Source organism: Ailuropoda melanoleuca, chromosome 8 (assembly GCF_002007445.2).
Source record: "Ailuropoda melanoleuca isolate Jingjing chromosome 8, ASM200744v2, whole genome shotgun sequence".
NCBI lineage: Eukaryota > Metazoa > Chordata > Mammalia > Carnivora > Ursidae > Ailuropoda > Ailuropoda melanoleuca.
The window spans coordinates 36,613,924-36,640,090 of record NC_048225.1 but is presented as its reverse complement, the minus strand read 5'-3'; the positions used below and the strand labels follow the sequence as shown (position 1 = coordinate 36,640,090).

At 47.0% G+C, this 26,167-nt stretch overlaps 1 protein-coding gene across 1 annotated transcript in view; it reads left to right on the top strand.

Moving 5' to 3' along the window:
* Nucleotides 1-6: 6 nt before the first annotated feature.
* Nucleotides 7-26,167, top strand: part of PANX1 (pannexin 1) — a 42,202-nt gene continuing 16,041 nt past the window's right edge. The window contains exon 1 of the mRNA XM_002930412.4: nucleotides 7-435. Coding sequence (XP_002930458.1) covers nucleotides 255-435 — 181 coding nt within the window. The 5' untranslated portion in view covers nucleotides 7-254. The remainder of the gene's footprint in view (nucleotides 436-26,167) is intronic.

The window sequence follows — 26,167 nt, the reverse complement described above, 5'->3', positions numbered from 1 at the left end:
GACGAGCGAGCGCCAGAGCTCCTGCGCCCGGGCGCGCGGCGGGAGCGGCGGCGGCGCTGTGGCGAGCCGGGAGCCGGGAGCCCGGGCGCACAAAGGCTGGTGGGATGCGTGAGCAACTGGGGAAAGGGGAAAAGGAAAGCGAAAGCCGCGGGCGCGGCAGGTGACGGCGAAGGCACCGCGCAGCCCTCCCTACGCCGGCGGTACCTGGGCCTGCCCTCCTGGGCCTGTCGGGCTGAGCCCGGCGCGCCGCAGCCATGGCTATCGCCCACCTGGCCACAGAGTACGTGTTCTCGGACTTCTTGCTGAAGGAGCCCACGGAGCCCAAGTTCAAAGGGCTGCGGCTGGAGCTGGCCGTGGATAAGATGGTCACGTGCATCGCCGTGGGTCTGCCCCTGCTGCTCATCTCGCTGGCCTTCGCGCAGGAGATCTCGATCGGTAAGGCCCGGGCCAGAGGGGCGGGGTGGGGCCGGCCGGCCTGAGCCGCCGTTATCGGAGGTGTCGGGGTGTGGGGGGAAGTGATTTTACTGCTCGCCCCCGGAACCCCTCTCAGCTGCGATGGGCGTAAACGAAAGAAAGGGAGCCCCAGTTTTATGGCCTGAAGTATTCTTTGCCCACGTGGTTCATTTTATATCCCTGTGGATCCTGCTTGCGTCCCTGCTTCTCAGTTTTTCTGTCTGCTCCCCATTGATCCTGAGTGTGGCTTAGCATGCCTGTCCTGTCCTTAGGACCGGCGCCCTTGCCATCAGACTTGTTGAAAACAGCGGTCTCCTGTTCCCTCCCCCCCATTCCTACATTTGTGTAATTATCTACAGAGAAGTTCCTGAGTGGCTGAATGGAGGATGTGAAGAAAAGTACTCCATGAAATGTGTGTTCTCCCTTCATTACCTAACATTGAGTTGATACCGAGACTTTAGCTCTGCGGGGTTCTGAATGATGGGAAGTGATTGCACTTGGCAGATAGAGGGATACCAGAATCCTCCACCCGGACAGCCTTGTTATGAATGTGGGATGAACAAGTCCCCTTCATGTAGACTGTCGTTTACTCATAATAACACTTCTGAGATGCTAAAATGTTTGGGCAAGGTCACGTGGTTAAGAAAACTGTGGTCTTCCTCATCAGCTGTTCTGACTTACAGCATAGGAGAGGATGCTTATGAGTCAACAGGAAGGCAGTTTATGACAGCTAGAGACTGTTAAGTGTGAGAGAAGAGAGGCCGGTGGGGCTGGACCTTGCGGAATCTTACATGACAAATTGTGCTGGCCCTGAGCCCTGGAGCATGGGTGGGATTTGGATTAGCAGAGGTAAGACCTTTGCTAAGATTTTGAGATCGCAGAGAATGTTACATGTTCCTGGAGGGAGAGAGAGAGTGACTGTCCCAGCTGAGGCAGGAGACTTAGTCACAGTTCTTGGGATATGAGCACGAATATGGGTCTAGATGCCTTAGAACAGAGGAGTACAGACTTGATGGTTTTAAAAGTGCAAAATTATTGTTTGAGCAGAGGATAGACCAGTTGAAAACAGTACTTAATAAGCCTAATGGTAGCATGTAGGGTCTAGGGTTAAGGAGGGGAATTGGAGCTAGGGAGGTCAGATAACTAGATGACGGGGCATTAACTGAGGTTTTGTGCATGCGTGGGGCCAAGATTTGAAGGGAAAGGATGGGAAGGGATGACTTCTAAGAGATCAAGGAGCAATAAGCAGTGTTTGGGTACCTAGTTTTTAATAGGTCTTGAAGGGCAGATACTGACCAGAGTTGTTGGAAGGGCTGCAGACCTGAGTGATTGAAGTATGGTGGTGGTCTATTTTTTTTTTTAGGATTTATTTATTTAGAGAGAGCGTGTGTGGGGTGGGGGGGAGGACAGAGGGAGAGACACTCTCAAATGGGTTCCCTGGCTCCCCACTGAGCACAGAGCTCGATCTCATGACCCTGCGATTGTGACCTGAGTCGAAATCAAGAGTCAGAGGCCTGAGCCACCTAGGCGGCCCAAGAGTGGTATTCTTGATAGGAATAGTGAAGTTGCAGGAGGACTTGGTTAGAAAAGGATTATGGTGGAATTGATTTTGTGATCTACATCACTGAGTTCAACTTGGCAGGAAGTTGCCAAATTCGTTGTGGAAAATAAGTGATCAGTTATTTGTCGTTGGGAAGGCGGAGTCATGGGGTTTCCTTCTGCCTTCCAGATGACCAGGAGTTGGGACTTGCAGTAGAAAGGAAAACCATCAAGTAGCTTGGGTCCTGGAGATAATCTGTCCCTTCAGGAGATGTTCCTTGAGTACCAGCTGTGGGCTGGAGCCAGGGCTAGGCACCGAGGGCCCAGGAATAAGTGAGGCACGGTTCCCGTTATGAAGAAGCAGCAGTCTTGGGCATATGATGCCAGGAGGAGGGAGCTGGTTACCCTCCGTGATCAAACTTAATGTCTACCCCATATAGTAGAGGGATTCTGAAGGCAGAAGCACTCTCTACACATTCAAGTTGATGGGCTGCCGGAGAGGCATTTGGTTGGCATTGGGAATGGCTTTATCCAGCAGGAGGCTGAGCTTATGCTGTGTGCAGAGCACTGCTGTGTGTTGAGTGGGACACGAAGGGAGTTTGAGGCATGGTCGTCTTCCCGCCCTGCAAGAGTTTACCAACCATCTGGGCGCTGGGACAGATGTGCTGACAGGTGACATTCAGCAGCATGTGGCTCACTGACAAGACCATGTCAAGCTCGGAGCACCAAGCAGGTGAAGGTTGGCGGGGACTTGGGTGATGCTGTGGAGCAGACTCCCCATCTTCTCAGGTACTTCAGGACTTCCGAGGGGAGGGCAGGCATGTGGGATGACCCAGCTCCAGGGGGGAAGACCTGTCGGGTTGAGTACTCGTTAGATAATGCCAGAAAGAAAGACATTGGGGAGGAGAAGAGAGGTACGTAAGTTAATGCATGGAGTCCATACAATGGAGTCATGTTAGGCAGCATTGAATTTGGTGCAGTGTCAGCTTTTGTGTGAAAGCACAAATAAGCAGAGTGATTAAGGAGAACAGTAACAACAAAGAGAGAGAGAAGTTATTTGAATGGAGCAGGCACCCACCACTTCACGTGAGCACTGCCCCAGAACCAGTGCGAGATGGGCCTACACACTTAAAACATGACTTCATGCAGCCTCTCAGAAGAACTGCCCACCTTGCTGGTGCCTGGAATGTTCTTTCATTGTTGTACTTTGCACATGGCATTGTAACTTGTTCATGTGCCCCCTTAATTATGAGATATTCCGTCTTCTGTTGATCACTAGAAGCTGGTGTCTTATACGGCACGTGGAAGCCCCTGTATAATGCTGGTTGGGTCGATGAAAGGTGGTAGGTTTTGGCATCATCAGACATTTATTGAGTCCGGTGTGCACGATGCTGTTCTTGACAGCGGGACGTCAGACTCTTGTAAGACATACGACCTGCCCCTTGGAAGATGGCTGAGCAGAGAAGATGGTCATAACCTCCTCATACAGGACTCGTGGCATCTGGGCGGTGTCAGAGGTGTGCAGCCGATGCAGTGGAAAGCGGAGGGAGGGATTGCTTCGGACTCGGGGTAACAGCCACAGGCTCAGGGCGGGGAAGAGTTGGAACTGAACTCTGAAGAAGGGTTCCAGATGTATGGAGCAGTGCGAGCTGAAGCAGGGAGGTGTGGGGTGCTGTGTGGCTGTGGGAGATTTAGGGGCAGGCACAGTCATATGGAGAAGTGGGAAAGTGGGAGTCAGGTCAGTCCAGAGGGGCTGATAGGGAAGAGGATGCAGTAAATCTCACTGTTTTCCCATTGGTGTTGGTGTGTGTATGTAAAATGTGAAAATCACCTTTAATGGCTACCGATACCAATTTTCTTCTCTTCCTCTTACATTGATACATAAAAATTCATTGATCGTGTTATAAAATCCTCTTAAGCATAAAATACATTTTGTTTTTCAGTTTCTGAAAACTAAACTTTCCATTAACTAGTATTCTATAAAATAGGGTCCAAGTTGTAAGTGGGTGACAATTTTTAATTGAAGGACACATTTTATTTTAAAGAAGAGGTTCTAAATCTGAAAATGTGCACAGATTTTTTAGAATTAAAAAAGTATACGTGTATGGAAGCAGAGTGTGGAAGATTAGAGAATGTCCTTGTGATAAAACCTACTGGGCTTTATATTAAAGGCTGCTCCTTAGTCTTTGGCCCATTTTCTCACTAGAAAAGAGGGACAGACCCTGCACAGGCCACAGAGACCCGCAGGTAGGGAGGGGAGGACTGTTATTTAGGCCCCCCTGGGTGCTGGCATGGGGGGCTGCAGACAGAGTACGTGCCACAGAGATTCTGGCCCCCACCCCTCCCGCAGCAGCAGACACGGCCCAGCATGGTGGGCGCTTGTGTGGGGCGGCCTGCTGTGGGGGTGGGGAGCAAAAAGGGACTCCGCCTTGCTGTCTGCCCACAGGCTGCAGGTCATCGTGGAAGTGATGAGGTGCAGAAGAGCAGGGAGGGGCTGGTGCCCATGGTCAGAGTCAAGGGAACTCTGGTAGCCTTTGCAGCAGCCTGGGGCTGGGGCTGCTTATTGATCCTGACTGCCCTGTGATGGGAAGAATTACAGGCAGAAACATTCTGGAGGGAGTTGCCGGGAGACTTTCTTAACCCCCGAGGTGTTGCTGGGAGTATTTGGAAGGCTTTTGGAAAATGAGGCACTGACTTGAACTGATGTAAGAATTCAAATTTGAGTCTGGTGTGGTGAGGCCTAATACTTCTACTCAGCTTGTCTAATACACTCCAGGCCCGGCTCCCCAGAGGGCAAGTTGGGTATAGAGAAAAAAAACAACCACTCAATTTTGCATTAACTAGCACACAGCAGAAGTTTCAATGTCATCATGACTGGACTAGGAAGACTGGGATGGGAGCCAGAGAAGGGGGAACTGACGCTCTGTTTTACCAGCCCTCCTTTTTTCTTTCCCCTTGCCTTGCCTCCTGTCTTGTCCACAACAAGTGGTCAATAAAAATATGGTGAAGGAAACGCTGGAGCACAGTAAGGACTCTCTGGAGTCCTCCCTTAGACTGTGACTGGTCTGAGGGGGAGCAGGGGCCTTCCGGGAAAGGGGACACATGGAAGAAGGGAAGCCAAGTCCAGATGCTAAGGTCAGGCCAGAGTTGCAGTTGCCAGGTCCCACCCAGTGCCTGGAATTCACCAGCTAGAGGCAAGGGGTTCCTGGTATGGAGAGGGAGACTTTCCAGTCACTGGGCTACCCATGGCATTTAAGAACACAAGTTATGTCCAGTCGTGGATTCCTTCCTGACGTCTGCCCCCGATAATAGCATTCACGGATACAGGCCATCATGGGAGGGAGCCAAGTTGCCCCACTTGACTTTTAAGGGTAGGTTATATTCCAAGTACCTCAGATTCCCATTTCGCAGTGTTTTGTGGCAAGGAGGGAGCTGTGTTTGTAGTGTTGAAGGGCTCTGCTACGTAGGGCGGATGAATGTCATTTCCTGTGGCTTGGAGAACACACGTGTGTCACCAGTGTGGGAGCTGCAGGGGGACAGTTCTGTACCGCGGGAGGACCCTCATTCGAATACGCCTACCCCCAGAGAGAGATTAGGAAATAGGTGGGTGGCAACTCTGTTTAGAATACAAGCATAGGGGCGCCTGGGTGGCACAGAGGTTAAGCGTCTGCCTTCGGCTCAGGGCTTGATCCCGTCGTTATGGGATCGAGCCCCACATCAGGCTCCTCCGGTATGAGCCTGCTTCTTCCTCTCCCACTCCCCCTGCTTGTGTTCCCTCTCTCGCTGGCTGTCTCTATCTCTGTCAAATAAATAAATAAAATCTTTAAAAATAAATAAATAAAAAAATAAAATAAAATCTTAAAAAAAAAAAGAATGCAAGCATAAGTAGGGGTGCTTGGGTGGCTTAGTCAGTGAAGCTCAGGTCTTGATGTCNTAAAATCTTTAAAAAAAAAAGAATGCAAGCATAAGTAGGGGTGCTTGGGTGGCTTAGTCAGTGAAGCTCAGGTCTTGATGTCACAGTTGTGAGTTCAGGCCCCACATTGGGCTCCATGCTGGGGGTGGAGCCTACTTAAGAAACAGACCACAAAAAAAAAAAAAACAAACAAACAATACAAGCCTTAGTAGACTGCATGGCCTTTAACCTCTGAGATTTTAAGAGGATTTATCTAAACTGTTGAAGAAATAGAGGCCCTAAGTGTGCTACCTTACACCATGAGTGGGATTCATGTTCTTGGAGTCTTTTGACAGGGTCTGCCATGCCCTTGGCTTAGGGCTGTACGGGGCCTGATGCTGCAGGAGTCGTCCTGACCGACTGCTTTGCTTCTCCAGTGCCCTGACCGGGCATGTCAGGAGGCCCTGGGAGAGGAGAGCCCCTGTCTCCCGCTAGGATGCTGCTCGCCCTGAGCCAGGGTGGCTGGACCCGATGAACAGCAGGGCAGCCAGCGGACCCCTGGGAAAGGGTGTTTCGTCTACTCTGGGAGCCTTTGCTCCCTGCTGCCCTCCCCGTGAGCACCCACAGTTCTGGGCAGAGGGATTTTGTCCCTCCAGGGAGCTCCGCTCCGCAGCTAGTTGTACAGGGCAGGCATTAGCCTCTCCCCGCTCCCCGCAGAGCCAAAGGACAGATGACAACTGCAGCTGCTTCCAGTCCTGTTTGCTTACAGTACTCCTTGTATTTCCTGCAGGGAGAGGCTACTGATGGGTACGATTTTTCTGGGTTAATTTTTATGTTGTGCTTTTTTTTCTTTTTTACTCTTGTATTTTGGTTGTACAAATAGTACCTAAATACATTCTCATGATAAATGATGCATAAGCCTCCTTCATCACGTGCTAGAGGTAACCACCATGGGCGCTTGGTGCTGCCTTAACGTCCCCCTTCTCTCACTAGTACAACATGCGTACAAATTCTTGTAAAAACAAATTGAGTCAAACGTGGTTTGCTTTTTCCCATTTAGGATGTTTTGGAGAGCGTTTCATGTTAGCACATAGGCATTACCTCGCTGTTTTTTTAATTGAAGTATAATTAACTTAAAGTGTTTATTAGTCTCAGGTGTATACGGTAACAATTCAACACTTCCNCAGGTGTTTCCGGTAACAATTCAACACTTCCGTCTGTTAGTCACCCCTTCGCCCATCCCCCACCCACCTCCCCTCTGGCAACAACCAGTTTGTTCTCTGTATTTAAGAGTGTATTTTTATTGTCTGTCTCCTTTTTTCTTTGTTTCTTAAATTCCACATATGAATGAAATCGTAGGGTGTTTGTCTTTCTCTAGCTCCTTCCGTGTTCTTGCAGAGCATAGTACGTTCTTACCACAGTTTACCTAAGCACTCTCAGTGATGCTCATTTAGGTTCTTTCAGACTTTCTACTATTACACGCAAGGCTTGTTTGCACGTAAGTCTTTGTGAATATTCCCCTCCTCAATGTTGAAAGCAAAGAAGAGACCAGTATCAGTTTCCAGGATGAAATCATTTTCCAGGATAGTCTTGCATTCCTGAGTTCTTACTGCAAGTACAAAAAAAAAAAAAAAAAAAAAAAGNAAAAAAAAAAAAAAAAAAAAGCGCAACCTTGTATACCATCCACACTAACTCCCTCTAAATGTTACTCTTTCAGAAGATTGGAAGAGGCGTTTTGATGTGCTTTCAGTTTTAGGAAAGATTAGCCTCTTCCCAGAAGAAAATTATAACATTCACTGGACTCCTAAAGTATCCTCATGACACATTGTAACTTTCCTTCTTAGCACTTACCATAAGTTGCAGTTAGGTAGTGATTTCTGTAAATATTTGTTAAATATTATCTCCCCACCACACTAAGTTCGTTGAGGGCAGGAACCATCAGGAACCATCTGTCCTCTGTCTGGTTGACTGCTCTATCCATAGTTTCCAACATAAAACTCAGTAGTAGTAGGCATTCAACAGAGCGTGTGAATGAACAGAATGATAGTGATATCAATAGGATTGGATCCTGAGTGTTAGTTACTATATTGTGAGATGGAATTTTATGTATCTTCAAAGAGTTAGTATAAAAAAAATTGTCAAAAATATTTGGAAACTCTGTATAGTGTCATTGGAACTGATTAGAATAACAATACTAGAGCGAGGAATATGAATTGAGAGAAGATAAGCGAACATTTAGTAATGATGAGATCAAGTTTCAAAATAACTAGAACTTGGGGCCCCTGGGTGGCTCAGTTGGTTAAGTGTCTGCCTTTTGCTCAGGTCAGGATCCCACGGTCCTGGGATCGAGCCCCTGCTTCTCCCTCTCCCTCTGCCTGCAGCTCCCCCTGCTTGTGTATATGCACGTGCTCTCTCTCTGTCAAATAAATAAATAAAATCTTTGAAAAGATAAATAAAATAAATAAATAAAATAACTAGAACTTACCCAAGCAGCATTTGGTCTGTTCTCTTTTTTAAATTTTTTTTTTGAGTAGAGTTGACATACAATGTTATATTAGTTTCAGGTGTACAACATAGTGATTCACTTTCTCTATATGTTACACTATGCCCACCTCAAGTGTAGCCACCATCTGTCACCATATAATGCAATTACAGTATCATTGACTCTATTCCCTATGCTGTGCCTTCTCTTCCCATGACTTATTCATCCCATACCTGGAACCCCTGTCTCCCACTCCCCTTCACCCATTGTGCCACTCCCTCCAACCCTCTTCCCTCTGGCAACAATCAGTTTGTCTTCTGTATTTATAGGTGTGGTTCTGCTTTTTGTTTGTTTATTCATTTGTTTTGTTTTTTAGATTTCACATCTGAGTGAAATCATACCGTATTTGTCTTTCTTGGTCCGACTTATTTCACTAGCATAATACCCTCCAGGTCCATCTATGTTTTTATAAGTGGCAAGATCTCTTTCTTTTTTATGGCTGCATAATATTCCTCTGTGTGTGTGTGTGTGTGTGTGTGTGTGTGTGTGTGTACACGTGTGTACACATACCACATTTTTATCCATTCATCTATTGGTGGACAATTATTGCTTCCATATCTTAGTTATTGTAAATAATGCTGCAGTAAACACAGGGGTGCATATATCTTTTCAAATTAGTGTTTTTGTTTTCTTTGGGCAAATACCCACTAGTGAAATTGTTGGATCATACGGTATTTATATTTTTAGTTTTTGGAGAAACCTCCATACTGTTTCCCATAGTGACTCTATCAGTTTTACGATGGGGAAAACACAGTGTCTTCAATAAATGGTGCTGGGAAAACTGGACAGCTACGTGCAAAAGAGTGAAACTGAACCAATTTCTAACACCATACACAAAAATAACCTCAAAATGGATTAAAGACCAAATGTGAGACCTGAAATCATAAAAATCCTTGAACAGAACATAGTGATTTGACATCAGCCTTAGCAACATTTTTCTAGACATGTCTCTAAGGCAAGGGATATAAAAGCAAAAATAAACTATTGGGACTGCATCAAAATAAGAAGCTTTTGCACAGCCAAGGAAACCATCAACAAAACAAAAAGGCAGTGTACTGAATGAGAGAAGATATTTGCAAATGATATATCTGATAAGGGGTTAATATCCAAAATATATGAAGAATTTATACAACTCAACAGCCCCCAAAAAGAACAGTCTGATTAAAAATGGGCAGAAGACATGAACAGACATTTCACCAAACAAGACATCCAGGTGGCAACGACACATGAAAAGATGCTCAACATCACTCAGCATCGGGAAAGTACAAATACAAACCACAGTAATTACCTTGTACCTGTCAGAATGGCTAAAATAAAATAAAAAAAATAACAAGTTGGCAAGGATGTGGAGAAAAAGGAACCCTCATGTGCTATTGGTGGGAAGGCGTTCTGTTTTCTGTTTCAGTGCATGCTAGTCCCTGACTTGGAGAGACCTAGTAAATTAGAAGACCCATGTTTGATGATTTACTACCCCCTTTCCTGTGTCTCCCCACCCCTGCCCCAAGGAAAAAAAGAAGAAAGGGAAATGAAACCATGGAAGAAAGTCTATTCTTTCATAATAGATGGAATTTCCACCACTAGCAAAAACTGAAAGTACATCTTGGAACCTTTGCAGATTCCAAGTTTGGATTAGCAACATCCTTTTTATAAACCACGTAAGCACTGCTTTCACTGCAGATTGCTTCCTTGGATTGCTTTTTGCTCAAACCCCTAACTGAGCCTGTGAGTTGGGTCCAGAGTGGCGAAGGGGAGGCAGTTTGGGAGCGCCGTGGCTGAGTGAGGCAGGCTGCGTGAGGACATAGGTGGCTGGCGGGGAGAGGCCCTAGACAGAGCCTGTAGAGAACTGAAGCAAGCCTGGCTCTCCATGGGATACAGGTGTGTGGTGGGGAAAAGGGTTTTTCATTCCCATGTATTTATTCATCCTCTCCAAAGCTTGTACTCCTTTTTCTCTGAATTTCTGTGTTTTTATCTGATGATAAAGACAGAGCTCAGTGTCAAAAATATGGAAAATACAGAAGAGAAAATAGCAGTAATTCCACCACCTGAGATTGCCACTGTTATATCTTGTTGTATTTTCCCCCGAGGCTTTTTATATATACATGGCTGACAGCTTCTGCCTCTTAAAACATCAAACACTAAATTGGAGCCATCTTACCATATTCTTTTTTTTTTAAAGAATTTAATTATTTTTATTAGAGAGATAAAATGCCTATTTTATTAGAGAGAGCGCAAGGGGGTAGGAGAGGGAGAGCAGCCTCCCCGCAAGCAGGGAGCCCAATGTGGGGCTTGATCCCAGGACCCTGGGATCATGACTGAGCTGAAGGCAGACGCCCAACAGACTGAACCCCCCAGGTGTTCCCCATCTTATCATAGTCTTAAACTTGCTTTTTGTTGGCTACAAAATTGAATGTGGAATAGGAATATCAAAATTTAACCCTTTCGCAATATTTTTGCTAATATAAATTTCATTGGGGAATACACCTGAACAGAGCCCTCTTCCCTATGAAGTTTTCAGTATTTCCACAAACTGTGTAAGTCTAATGATGAGGCCAAGTGCGCAGACATTGTCAGGACTCTGGTGTGGCAGGCTGCCCTCCGGAAGGATTGTCCCCCCACTTCCACCAGCAGGTAGGAGAGGGCCCGTCTTGCCTCCATCCGCAGCATGTAGTCATTGTCCTGGACGGTTTAGTAGATCTGTCAGTAAAGGTCCACCGTCGTTTCAGGTCCCATTTATTCAGTTATGGCATTGAACGTTTTTCCATATGTACTTTTATCATTTACATAATTCTGTGAATTGTTCACGTCTTTTGCTTGTCTTTCAGAGGGGGTGTTGGTTTCTCAGTGGATTTTATTAACAGCTAACATGGATTCAGATATTTTGGGGCTGTCCTTGATGGCAGATGCTTTCCTTTCCAGTTGTCAGTTACCCTTGAATTGTGACTACGGTCAATTTTGATGAGCAGAAGTTAATTTTAAGTTGTCAAAACTGTCCATCTTTTCATTTTTTATTTCTTCAATTCTGTTATGATTAGACTAGTGTAGTTCCTCCTTAGAACAGTTAAATATCCATCCCGTTTTTTTCTAATTATCTTGGATGATTCTGTTTTAACATTTACCTCTTCAGTCTGCTTTGGTCTGTTGATGGTGTGAGTCAAGACTCCAGCTGATAATTCCCCCCTTGTTCTTTATTGAGGTACCTGTTCCTTACCCACTGGTCATGATGACTTCTTTATTATCAGCTCTTATGTGACTGAGCGTGTTTTGGGCTATTTGTATTGTTCAGTGGTCTATTAATTCTCATAAAATACCAGACCATCGTGTTACTGCTTTTTCATCCTGGCTTGTTTCTAGATGCAAGGAGATACCTGGGTCAATTAAAATAAAATCAGGGAACACTGAAACCATGAACAAGGAAACCAAGGCAAAGCTCAGCAGTTGAAGTGTCCGACTTGCCTACTGCAGATTGTTGTGACTTCTGGACATAAATTCCTCATAATGTAGTGAATATTTAGAATGCTACTGAGTTATGGGAAAAGGAGCATTACCAACAGGTCCTTATTGGGAACTTGTCAGGTCATCTCAACTCCTGGACACTTATTTTTGATAGTTATGAGAACCAGGACATTGCTACATTTTGGGGTGTTGTTAAGGCCACTTAACCTTCTATATTTTGATCACTGCTATTACTATTGTCTTTATGATTACAGGAAGTTGTAACTGATTATGAATGGGTTCTGAGAAGAATTACAACTTCCATATGTGTTTGGAAAGTGGTGAATATTCCAGGAGGAAGGATGAGTAGGCTGTCGGTTGCCTGAGTGCCTCGGCTGCTGGGACAGGCTGAGGCCAGTGAGACTCCTGGATGCTCCTTGCACCAACCAGCCCGGGTCTGTCCCACCACCTGCTGCTGGGGTGATAGTGGAGGGAGCTTCTGCGATCCAAAATTCTAATTTGCCACGTGCCTGTAAGTGTGTGTGTGTGTGTGTGTCTGTGTCTCTGTGTTCAAGTTCAGGCAGTAAGAGAAAAGTCAAGCCCTGCCCTTTTTTGGGCACACCTACTCTTGGTCTCTTCCCCAGAGGTAACTGCCATTATTGTTTGTTAGTGTTTTCCACTGCTCTTTGTTCCTGTGGAAAAACAGGATTTTACTTGTATTTTATTATTATTAAATTTTTAACTAAATATTATGCATGTGTTAATAGCTTGTAATTTGCTCGTTTGTCTGCGGCGTGTCCTGGAGATATGTTCATGTCGCTCATTGCACGCAGGTCTGCCTCATTCTTTTTAGGCGTGGCATAATTTTCCACAGTATGACTACGGCCCAGTTCATTAGCCGTTCTGTTAAGGGTCATGTACGTTCGCTCTGCATTTTCCTGCTGTACATGGTGGTTCAGGGAGCGTCCTTGGACATGCTTCCTCATGCAAAATGTGTTTCTCGTATCAGTGGTTCTCAAACGTTTTGGTCTCACGACCCCTTTACACTTGACACTCTTAAATTCTGTTGAAGATTTCAAAGAACTTTTGTTTGTGGGTTGTATCTATCAGCATTTATCGTGTTAGAAATTGAAACTGAGAAAATTTAAAACAGTTTAAAGTAACAAGTCAACATATAAATTTTTAAAAAACAGCTTCAGAAACAAGAATTTTGTAAGAAGAGTGGTGTTGTTTTCCACTTTTACCAAATCTCCTTACTGTCTGACTTAATAGGAGACCACTGATTTTCACATCTGCTTTTCATTCATCGTGTGGCGATGTCCCATGTCAGCATCCTCTAGAAACTCCGCTGTATAAACTCAGAATGAGAATAAGAATTAGGCAAATAAAACTTAGTGTTGTTGTGAAAATAGGCTTAACATCACAACCTGCCTGAAAGATTCTCAGGTTCCAGACCATACTTGGAGAACCATTGCTCTGGGGTCAAACTGGAGGGTAGAATTGGAAGTTAAAGGATCACAAGGTGTACACATTCCAAACGTAAAAGCTACTTCCAGGTGCTCTCCAGAATATTAGCTCACGCTCCTACCAGCGATAGAGGGGAGCAGGTCTGCCCCCACTGTTTTATTCATGCTTAATATTTTCAGAGTTTTCTGTTTGCTCTTCTTGTTGAAATGGCATCTCACTGTTTCAGTTTGTAGTTCCCTATTTGCACTGGGATTTCACAAGACGTGGTTCTGGGCTCTGGCTGTAACACTTAGCGCTGTTCTAGGAACTGCTCATTCTTTCCAGCCTGCCTACTCGTGCTTTTGGCTTGGGGTAGTTGATCTTAGGGAGACCGTGAGGTCTCAGCTGGTTATCATTGCCTTATGAAATCTCCCCCATCCCCAGTCTATCTTAACTATTTCTTTATATTTGTTTAAGCTGAAAGTTAAAAAAAAAAAAAAGGTCATTTCCCGCTGTTCCCTGATTAAGGTTGGTCAATGAGCAAAACTAGCAAGTATCTATTGGGAACTGTAAAGATATCTTTCAGAAATCTTTCTTTTAAATGTTAACATCTGCTCCACATTTGTTGATCATGTGTAAGAGTTCTTAGAGTTTCGAAAAGCAGAGAAAGAAGTTCTGTTCCCTCGTTTGGGGAGGCTCACCTCTCCTTTGACCAGGTTTTCTTTGCAGAAAAGAAAATGATTCCTGTTAAGTGAGATAGTACATGGAAGGAGGCCTGGAAGCTGGTTTGTGTTTAGTACGTGCAGGTTGGCGCCGAAGCTGGCATACGTTACGCTTCTCCAATCTGAAGGTTTTGCAATATTCTGATAAGCCATAAACCAGCACAGCTGAGGTGAGAGGCCTCGTGCTTCTCCCCAGCTCTCACTCATGCTCAGGCACTACTGAGATGGGTGCGGGAGCCTCAGCCCCGGAGGAGTAACTCACTAGCCTCCTGTCCCTCCCCCAGTGTCCCTTAGAGGAGGGAGAGTCTGATGATCTTGAAATTCTTTGTCTTAATAAGGCATCATTCCTTTTAAGTCTCTCTAAACTCTTTAAGCCTTTATGCTTTTGGTTTTCTTTGTTGCACACAGTGAATACCCGAACGGGAAAATGATGCACTGTAAAGAACTGAAGGAACTTCCTTATGGCTTCACAGCAAGGAGCAGCTGTGTGGAGCATATGTGCCCAGAAGGCATCTGGCCCGAGAGCCAGTTTGAGCCCTTGTAACATGAGGACAGTGGGCTAAAATTAGTTATTAGATGCCCTCCAGGCTCCTGCTGAGTTGGGCTCTGTGGTTCATGCCCAGCCTTACAGTCATTACTCTTTTTCACCTCTCATCTCCATTAATTCGTGTTCTCTTTCCTGGGGCACTTCACTGGGCAATGCCCCGTGCACCAGGAGCCCTGGGTGAAGAAGTCCGGCCGCTTGCAGCCTGGCCGAGGAGACGGCTTCCCAGGGATTGCCGCCTCCTGGCTGTGAGAAATGATTTGGACTAAGTGCCTGGTGGGGAGCCCCAGCCAGTTGGGGACATCGGGGACAGCTTTCTGAGGAGCGGCCCTGGGCTGAGTTATCCCTCAGCCTAGGGGAAGCCTCTTAGGGGAGAGCAGACGTGGTTTCTTGGGGAAAGGAACAGGGCTGTGGAGTGCCTGTGGTGTTTGGATTGTCAAGTTTATCCAGAGCCATCAGAGGGCTTTTAGCTACATGCGACATGATCCCATAGGCATGTTAAAGCCTCACCCCAAGTACGCCACGAGAATGGATTGGATTTGTGGAGACGCTAGTTAGGGGTGACTGCAGTTAACTTCGGGCCCACGGTCTCTTGTGCACTTGGTCAACGGGGACTGTTACAGGTGTCTTGGACTCCGCATGGTACTTTGTATGGGACAAATACTTATCAGAGTTTACCGGGGGCCATTGCCGGGTGCTCTGTGAGCACGTGGGGGCTCACCTGCCTCTCCTGGGATGCTGGAGCTGATCTGAAAGGACCCAAGCTGGTCCCATGCAGTGGCTCTGCCCTGGGGCTTCATGTTCACTTTGGAAGCCTGGCCTGGCATGGGGTGGTGAGGAAGCAGTGGGCCAGAACCGGTGTGGAAGCCTGGTCCTGGGTGGAGCCAGTGGTCACCTGGCCGAGCAAGAAGCCCTGTCTGTTGTGGGCCTGTGAAAAGCCACAGCTCTGGGCGGGCCTGGCTGGGCCCGGAGGGGGCCTGTGGAAGGCAAATGCCACTTACCTCTGCACTGAATGTCTGCCTTCCTCTGCTGTCTTTAGGACCAGTATTAACAGCTCCCGTGTGTGCATATGTACACATGCATGTTTACATTTTTTAAGGAAGGCTTTCCTTTTTAAGAGCATTTTTAGGTTCACAGCAAAACTGAGGGGAAGTACGGAGATCTGCTATAAACCCCCTGCCCCTGCCCACGCACAGCCCTCCCCATCATCAACACCCCCCGCAAGAGTTGTACATTCTCTGGGCTTGGAAAAAATGTGAATGACATGGGTCCGTCATTATGGTATCATGCAGAATATTTTCACTGCCCTAAAAATCCTCTGCTTATTCAAGCCCTACCCCCGCACCCCTGGCAACCACTGATGGTTTTCCTGTCTCTCTAGTTTTGCCTTTTGCAGTGTCATAGACTTGGAGCCATACAGTTACAGCCTTTTCCCATTGGCTTCTTTCACTTACTCATATACATTTAAGGTTCTTCCGTGCCTTTTCATGGCTTGACAACTCATTTCCTTTTAGTGCTGAATGTCCCCTTGTCTCAGTGTACCACAGTTGATCCATTTCCCTGCTGAGGGACATCTTGGCTGCTTCCAGGTTTCGACGATTGTAAGTAAAGCTGCTGTAAATAGCCACGTGCAGTTTTTGTGTAGACGTGAATTTTCAAGTCCTTTGAACAAATACAAAGGGCACAATTGCTGGATCATGTGGTAAAAGTGTGTTTAGTTTTGCAAGAAACTGCCTTCCAAGTATCCGTGTGTGTTCGCATTTCCAGTCTCGGTGAATGAGTGTTCCTGTTGTGCCACGTCCTTGACAACATTTGGTATTGTCCGTGTTCCACATTTGGCCATTCTAGTAGGCGGGTGCTGGTACCCTGTTTGAATTTGCACGTCTCTGGTGACATAGAATGTGGAGATCCTTTTCATACACTCATTTTCCATCTGTATATCCTTTTTAGTGAGGTGTCTGTTAAGGTCTTTGGCCCATTTTTAGTTGAGTTGTTTGTTTTCTTACTGTCGGGTTTTAAGGGTTCCTTGTGGATTTTGAATAACACTCCTTTACTGCCTGAAGCCACCACAGACCCTCACCTCCTGTGCACTAGTCCTCCGAGCACAGTGTTTGCTAGCAGCAGTCCTGCCAGGCAGTTACATGTTCACTTTTGAGAAATTGTGGGATTGTGGTTAGGATTAAGTTTTTGGGGCTCCTGGGTGGTTCATTCGATTGGTTAAGCATGTGCCTTTGGCTCAGGTCATGATCCCAGGGTGCTGGGATCAAGCCCCGTTCCTGCTCAGAGGGGAGCCTGCTTCTCCCTCTGCCCCTCCGTCCACTCACGCTCTCTCTATCACTGTCTCTCTCAAATAGATGAATGAAATCTTAAAAAAAAAAAAAAAAGGATGTGACTTTTGGAGCCAGACTGCCTGGGTTCACCCTGGCGGGTGACACATCCACTGTGAAACCCCAGGCAAGTTACATAATTTCTCTGTCCCACAGTTTCCTCCTCAGTGATGTGGGTAGTATTGGAGCCCATCTCATGGGGCGGTAGATGAAATGGATCAGCACAGTGAGCACAGGACCGGCGTCTGGGGCAGGGTGGGTGCTCGGGGGAGATTGGCTGTAACCATACCCTGGCACGGATGGCTCTGACAGACAAGGAGCTGAGGTCCACCGAGGTCAGATGACCAGCCTAGGGGCCCGCGGAGCCGGGCTGTAAAGCAGCTCTGATTCCAAAGCCTGTGTGCTCAGCCCTTCACCCGTCTTGTGGGCGAGGAGCAGCGGACAGAGAGCAGGGCAGGCTCACACCCCAGCACCAAAGCTGCTCGCATTCCTGCAGGGCGGTGGGAGGGGGGGACTGGAGCTGGGGGGAAGGCCGTCTGCTCCATTACAGTCACTGCCAGCACCTCCCAGCCTGGCAGTTCAGCCTGTGCAGGTCATCAGGACCGCGGCTGTGCAGAGGACAGCCCTAAGGACATTAAAACACAGCTCCCCCACCCCAGCCTGCCAAGCCCTCCCCGCCAGCACCACAGAATCAAGTCCGCAAGAATGTGCTTTGCCTGATTCCCGGCTGGGCTCTGTGTTCCAGGCACAGTGGCCTGCTCCCCTCCATAACGAGCTACAACCTCCAGAGACTCCAGTGTTCGCTGTGCTGGTTCCCCAGCCGGGTCCTCCTCCCTGCAAATAGGAACACCTGCCATGGCTTAGCTATTACTGTTATGCAGTTTGTGTTGTCTCTTATCATTTGTGGTTCATAGTCTTGGCCTCCTTCGCTGGGCTGTCAGCTTTTCGAGGACACGGACCATGTCTTATCTTTGAATCCCCCGTGTCCCACGTGGCACCATGTACACAGTAGATGCCCAGTGAATCCTTGCTGGGTTGAGCTCAACACCAATGAGTTCTGGGTACCTCAGGGAGAAATCTGTGCTCTGTTGCCCCGTAATAGATATGGGAAGAACAGTGCACTTGGGGAGGGCAAGGGTCCGTGGCTCTCTCTGATACTCTGCTGGCACAAAGGCCCTGTGCCATTAAATACCCAGCTCAAACGAACTTGAATGTCTCTTTTCTTTTTTAAGGTTTCTTGAGAAAAGAGCATTTGCCCTGAAACCCGCATTGGTCTACTTAGAATGTCTTTGTATTTGCAAAGAAGTCTCATGACCAGTTATCTAAATAATGGTAACAGTTGTTATAAGTTCTTTTCATTTTATAGGAGTCACCAATCTCTGATTCATTACCAGATTGAGACACTCAAGGCCTCCTACACAATAGTGTTCCTTTGTTGCCAGAACCCCAAGAGCTAGCTTTCAAAAGCCATCATTGAGAGAGAGAGGATGCAAAAGGACTTAACAAAGTGTGGTCTCATCTCGGGCTGTGGCACCATTAAATCTGTGCCGGTTATCCACGGCAGGCTTTCGTGGAGCAGGTGTTCAAGAGCTGTAGAAGAGAAGACCAAGAAGTAAACCAGTCAGTACAGGTGGCATTGAGATCATTCCAAGTGCACCAAAGAAAGGAAGACAGGATGTGACAGCAGAACGTGTGTCTGTGTCTCCAGGGCTTATCGTGGAGCCTGATGCCTGGAGAGAAACAGGAGTGGCCATTGGTTGAGCCCTCCTGTGTGCTGGCGCTGTGGTAGGCGCTTCCTTTGATCTTTATAGCAGTTCTCTGAGGCTTTGCGATGAGAAAAATTAGGTTCACAGAGGTTAAGTGACTCGTTAGTAAAAGAGAAAACCCAATGGCTATTGTATAATGAGATCTTTGTAAAAGCAACATTCAGGACCAAAGATTCCAGAACCCTTTTTATAGATGTGCCTCATTGGTTCCTTTGGGCTCACATGCCTTCCCCCATCTAATTGGCCCTCCCTACGATTCCACATGGATCAGGCCTCTGTGTCGGTGAAGACTGGCTAGACGGTAATTTTCTTCTAACCCTCTTATACTTTAAAGTGTCTATGAAATGGCCCCTGGGCCTCCAATGGTCTGCTCATTTGACATTTTTCTTAAGCTGACCTCATGCCCCGACCTCCTTTTTGGGGCAGCATCCATTTCTCATGTTCATTTTGAAGCAGTGCCTCGTTTCCCCCATGCTTTTACAGTGCAGAAGTCGAGACCGCATTTCCTCTGGCGGAGGTGTGGCAAGTCTGGCACTGCCACCAGAACTTAATCCCGGCCCTCACGTGTCTGATTCCTGCTCTGGCATTTTTGATAATACAGTTTCTTTGATCTGGCCCTTCCCTTCCATGGGCCCAGCCTCCATCCCTGCTGAGTAAAGTCCATGTCTGCAGTCTCCGCCCCTCCTCCTCACCAACAGTCTTCCTACTCTGCACAAAACAGCATTAGGTGCTCTGGGGTAGGTCTTCACACACCAGCCATTGGCCACTGAGGCTGGCCCTGTGGTTTTTGATGACACTTTCTCATGAACTTGGGCCTGGGGCTCAAGCCCAGGCTGCTGGGGACTTTGAGGCTGGCCCTTCCCTGCTGCTTCTTGTGTTGCTGGCTGGCCTGGCATTGCACCACACCCGTCCTTCTCCACTCCACCCTGCCTCGCCTCCCTGCCTCTGCCTTCTCTCCTCCCTGGTCCCTTGTTCCCAGGCTGTCATCACGTTGGAGAAAGAGTAGGGCCACACACTTGGGATTGTGTCACACCTATACCAAGTATTAGCTGACTTTGGAAGTTATCTGAGCCTTATTTCTGCATCAGACAAATGGAACTAAATGATAACTAGCCCATAGGCTCTTTTACGATTAAACAAGAGCTTCTAATTCCTATTTAGTCACAGTATTTAATAAATGACCCCTGTTCTCCTTCAGTAGGTGATTCTGTGATGGGAAGCAGCTTATATGTGGTCAGCACACAGGGGAATACCGGTATAATGGGGGAGGGGTTACATTGTTCTTACGCCTTGGCATCTACTTGGTGCCTATTTGCCCCAGGCTCTTCCTCTTGGCTGCGCTGGTCACCTGCCGGGTTTTAGAAGTGCTGTCAGACAGTTCTCTCCGGTCTTTGTGCATTTTGCTTTTTATTCTTGTGTGCATAACTCAGCAGCCTTCCTTATGTACCCTGTCATCACACTAGTGTGTTTTTATCAGGACTGTTGTTGTTTGGTATGATTTTGTGTGATTTTGCAGAGCACTAACATTCTTTTTAACACATCAGTGACATTATAGCAGGGACGTGTGTGTTGATTTCTTTTTCTGCCTTCTCCCTGGCCTTTTGCATTGCTCTTCATTTCCCAGATCCTATGCCTTTGGCCAGGACCAGGCTGGGACCTAGCAGTAATAGCAGAAGAGACTTGAGGCAGATGCATGCTGTGACTGTTTCTTCAGACTGTCTCTCAGCTGCACTATTGTACTAGATTCCTGACCGGTGTCTGCTTCTATTTTTTTTTCTTTTTCTTTTTTTTTTTTTTAAAGATTTTATTTATTTATTCAACAGAGATAGAGACAGCCAGCGAGAGAGGGAACACAAGCAGGGGGAGTGGGAGAGGAAGAAGCAGGCTCATAGCGGAAGAGCCTGATGTGGGGCTCGATCCCATAATGCCGGGATCACGCCCTGAGCCGAAGGCAGACGCTTAACCGTTGTGCCACCCAGGCGCCCCTGCTTCTATTCTTGACCCTGGATGGGCAGTTATGGACACAGCATCCAGAGTAAACCTTTTAAAATGAAAATCAGAAAGATAGGTTTGCTTTAAAAAATTCTGAAATTATTCTATGTGAATTTTAGGATTGAGAAAATGAGTAACCATGTTGGTATATTTGGGATTTAGGGGTCTTACTGTAAAAGATAGAAGATACAAATATAGACCCGGGCAGGCCAGGGGTGTTAAATTGAATTTGAATGTTCGGTATAAGCTCTGTCTCTCTCACATACATACACACACCCATGGACATAGATTGGTTTCCTCGCCGTGTCTGCTGAAGGCAGCTAGGAGCAATGACACCCCAGTAGCAGGGAGCACATCTTGCATCTATATCCTGGATTTAGGAATTGTATTACCTACTAAAAGGAACCAGGGGCTCCCTGAAGACACGGTCAGTGGCAGGGCTGGGGCAGGGGAAGTACAAGAGGAGCCCAGGACATCTGTACCACGAAGTGCAGGGTGCTCAGAAACCACGGGCACGGAGCTGGTCGGAAAGGCTTTGAGCATCAAAATGGATAAGAGCAACAGATGACGAAATACTGAAAAACATAAGACTATATATATGAGTCCATCTTAGTACTAAAAAACATAAATTGGGGGAAGGGGAAGTTCCTCTTTCTAGTACAATGCTGACTAACACACGCAGAGGGAAGGATGAAGTTGGAAAACCTTCATTTTGCAACTCCCGTGGAAGTGTCCAATTCACCACCGGGTGAAAGCTTGCTGGGGAACTGAATACTTACACAGCCTGAGATCTCCATACAGATAACTTCTGTCTCAGGGAGAAGGGCACTTGTCTGCCAGAGCCCTGATAGCAGCTTGAGCAAGTAGCCGTCATAGGTGACGTCACTAGTCCTGGAGGAAACGGATGCTAGGTGCCTCCCGGGGTGTCCCTCTTGGGGGAGTCCTTCCTGTAATGCAGAAGCTGGTCGGAGCATGGACAGGCAGTCAAATGCACAAAAATCAAGGGGGCCTCACAAAGAACAGAGGCTTGTGCTCTTCACCCCCGTTAGGGCTGCAGATAACCCTTCTGGGATAAGGTGATCGGGTGACTAAAGACACATGACGTCTGAACGCATGATGTCTGGTGCAGGACTGGAGCTCCATTGAAAGGGGGGAGGGGATTGCTCTAAAGGAGAGTTGGGGAAATCCGAATACCGATAACAGTATTGCATCTTTAAAAAAAAAATCGATAATTGCTCTGGGTCATATAGAAATGTTTTGTTCTCAGAAGATACAAACTTCTGAGAGAAAGGGTCATAACCGCTGCACTTACTCTCAAGGGGTTCAGGAAGAAAAAGCAATGTGTGTATGAGGTATACAGGTATAGAGAGGACATGTGGCAGGATGTTGACTGTGGGTGAGTATTTGTGATTTCACTGTAATGTTCTTTTTTTTATGCTGATACCATATTTTATGGTGTTTACAGATTTTATGTAATTTTTCCCATTGTATTGAGCTATACCTGACCTATAACATTGTATACATTTAAGGTACAACACATAATGATCTGACAGATGTGTATGTTGCAAAATGATTACCACGGTAAGTGTAGTTAACATCCATCATCTCACATAGTTACAGTCTTTTTTCTTGTGACGAGAACTCGGAGGATCTATTTGCTCAGTAGCAGCTTTTAAGTATATAATACAGAACTGCAGTTTTAACTATGGTCACTATGCTGTATGTTACATCCCCAGACCTTACTTATCTTATAGCCGGAAGTTTGTACCCTTTGACCACCTTCACCCATTTCCTGTGCCCCACCCCCATGTTCCACATCTGGCAACTACCGAACTATTCTGTTTCTAGGCGTTCGTTTCTACTGGATAAAACATCTAAGTACAGTATTTGTCTTTCTCCAACTTATGTCACTTACCAGAATGCTGTCAAGGTCCATCCGTGTTTCAAATGGCAGAATTTCCTTTTTATGGCTGAACATTATAGCAATATTCCTGTAATTTTTCTGTAGGTCTGAAAAAAATCAAAATAAAATGCTTTATTAAAAAAAGGGGCGTGGGTGAATACAGCAAAATGTCAATATTGCCGTAAACTCCTGGGTATCTGTTATATTATTTTCTGTATATTTGAGTTAATCTTAGATGTTAAAAATTTTAAAAATAAAATAACATTTAGATATACTGAGTACTATTTTGCCTCTTTCCTAGGACATTGAGTTCTTTTCATGCCTTTTTTGCCCTGGTACCCAGGTCACGGGAATTTTATTCATTGGACAGTCGTCAGGTTTTACACCAGGTTAATACAAGCCCTTTCCTGTGGTGTAGACTTTCTGGGTTCTCCCCCACAGGAGAGAGACCACTACTTAATTCTCCAGTCTTGTCTTCTGGGTGTAATCTGGCTGCATGGTTCTGTGCACCCGGGGTCTTAGATCAGCTTTCTTTTCTCCTGTTCCCGCACTTAGCAAGCTGTATTTTGTTATGCTGTTTGCACCATCAATGCCGGACTGAATGAAAGCAGCCTTGTAGGTTCCGTGTGAGGCTCGCCAGCTTGGTCGCGTGCTCCCTTTGACTGTGCGGTCTCACTGTTACCCATCGTGGACCGCAGGTCGGTAGGTACAGGCTACTCTTCCCATCCATTTAGTGAGGGCGTTGGGCTCGATGGGGCCTCTGTCTAATTTCTTGGGCCCCGAAGGGGAAAACCATTAATTCTCCTCTACTCCAGCAGGGTCGGTAGTGAAGTTCCTTGGGTCTCAAGCTCATTTACAAGATGACACTTGATTATGCGCGTCTTAACTGATGTTAGCCCTGGTTGGGTTCTTTTTAAAAGCCGGGTTTGGGAGGGTGCCCGGGTGGCACAGTTGGTTAAGGGTCCAGGTCTTGATTTTGGCTCAGGTCATGGTCTCGGGGTCATGAGCTCGAGCTCCATGTCAGGCTCTTCGCTGGGTATGGGACCTGCTGCTTGGGATTCTCTCTCTCCCTCGCCCCTTATGTGCCTCCTGCCCCACCTTCCCCTCCAAAAAAAAAAAAAAAAAAAGTCAGTTTTGGGTGTGGAAAACAGAGACCTGGTGAATTAATTTGGTTTAAAGGAAAACTGTTGTTTCAATTCAGTGCCCCTTTTTTGGGGGGGGGGGACTTGGAAGCTTTCCATACTGGAGACCAGTAGGAAAATATACAAAGCACCTTACTTATTTCCCAGTATTATTTTGAAGACTGAATGAGATAGAGATTGTGGAAGCACGTTTGGAAGGATGAGTCGGGATGGTCCAGGTCCCGAGCATGCTGGGCTCTGGCAGCAGCTGCACAGCCTGCCAGGTGTGCCTGGAAGCCAGGCTGGGCTGTTCGTGCGGGAGGAGCGCAGGGCTGCACAGCCCAGCTCCTGGCGCCCTCACCCTCTTGCTCCGCCCTCGTTCCTCCCACCCTTCAGTTTGGCTCCAGCTGCTGCCTGGCTCTGGACTTCCTTGGTTCCCATTTCTGGCCTGGAAATACTCCTCGGTGCTTGATCTGTTTCCTTTTCTGGGTTTGTCCTTGACTCTTCCCAGAAAGCTCTGCCCCTCCTGGTCACTTGGAGGGACCCCTTAATCAAACCACCTCCTTTCTGACAGACCCTGGCTGCCAGGACCTCCACAACGTGCCCTCGCTGCAGCGACTGGCCCAGAGAGGAGTGTTTTAAGAGACTGAGGGATTAAAATTCTGCTGGTACCAGTTACTAGCGTGGGTAGGGGTTACTTTGAGGTTTGGTTTCATCCAGGGTAAAAGGGTGGGAAGACACCTTTTCTCCCTCCCTCTCTGATTTAGCTGTGAGGTTGGAATGAGGCAATGAGTTCAGGATGCTTAGTGTCCCGTGACTGTTGGTTGTCTGTTGTTTTTTCTTCTGACATCCCATTCCAGAAGAAGAATATTTACTTTTGAGCTCAGCGCCGCCTCAGTTTCCATCTCTCTAGACTCAATTATATTTGCTTTCTCCCTCTTTTGCAAAAGCTTTGGTATAAATGGTTTAGTTATTTATGCTCTCGCGGTTTCCACCAGTGCCTTGGGGAGGGTTTCGGAGGTAGCAGATTTTCGTATAGAAGAAGGTTACAACGTGTTGGCTATGTGCGTGCAAGGACTATACCTAAACGATATACAGAGCAGACAGATTTTCATGAAATCCTAATAGCACTGTCCATTTTTATGAGAAAGCGTTTGGCCAGTCGCCCATCCATTTCTAACCCCAGCCCCGTCTCCCTCCTGTGTGTCTGCCGGGGTGCTCAGTGAGCCTTGGTGGGTGGGACTGCCCGGGCAGCATTTAGCTAAGTCATGCTAACGCAAGAGCTTTGTGGAGTCTGCACTGTTCTGACTAGTCTATTTTTATAAAATGCAAAAACTCAAGTTTAATGGGATATGAGAATTGAAAGGTCCTGGAAATCCGTGACCTATCCCCAACTCATGTTTAAGCCATTCCTAGCTGGCAAGAACTTACTCTATTATCAGAGATTTTCAGATGGCACATGACTTTTCACAGTGATCTCCCCTAAGGGCTCTTGCCGGGAAGTCCTTTCTTGATGCCTGTGGGCATAGAAGTCCCCGATTGGGGGGGGGTGCCCTAGGCCCTTTGTATCCCCTCCACCGCAAGAATCTGCCTCCTGGACAACATCCCATTACTGCCCTCTCCTGCCGCAAGTATAAAGCCCACCTCGTGCCAGGAGGGAGGTGATCCTTTGGGGCTTTTTCTGTCCCAGACACCAGGGAAGTCCACCCATGCGCCTTCCTACCATTCCTTTCCCCTGTCTAGGGTGGGCACGCCCCCACTCTTTCAAGCAATAACAGAATCCACTACTTACTTCCTACAGAAGGATGTAATACTTACTGACCAACTCCTGGGAACTAGGCAGTGTACTGAGAATGCAGACATTAACGCCAACATCCATTTGGATAACCTTGGCTTCAGAAGGTGAAGTGACCTGAGGTCACTCAGCTGTGAGCAGCAGGGTTGGGTTTGAATGGAACCAGCATCAGGGCCCAAGCACTTAGTGTCAGTTTGGCCGTGCGGGGTGTGGAAGGCGGAGTGGCTGTTCTGGGTCTGAGCGGAGGGTCCGTGCACCTGCCGTGCGCTCATGCTCCCGCAGGTCTCCCACTGGCCCATCCAGCACCCATCGCCCTGTCTGTGGGTCTGCACACTCCCATGAGGGCTGTACTTGCCCATGCAGTCTTTTTTCTTGGAGGAGACGGAAAACTGCTGATTTGCCATCTGGTGACCTCTCACCAGATGTTCATTTGGCCTTCCCTTTGTCAGGCTAAAAGTCCTGACTTCTCTGCTCTGAAGGACTCCTCTAGTCCAATTTTTCTGATCGACCCTCCTTTTCCTCCCCCTGCCCTGTGCCCCTTCCCCTCTCTCAGTCCTCACCCAAATTCAAGCAGCCCTGTACATGTCTCCCTGGGACGCTTTAGGCTCTAGTTCTTTTCATGGCCATTTTTTCTTTTTATGGTGCTTTCACTTCTTTCCAGAGCTTTCCCCAGCTGAGCCCAAGCTGCTGTCA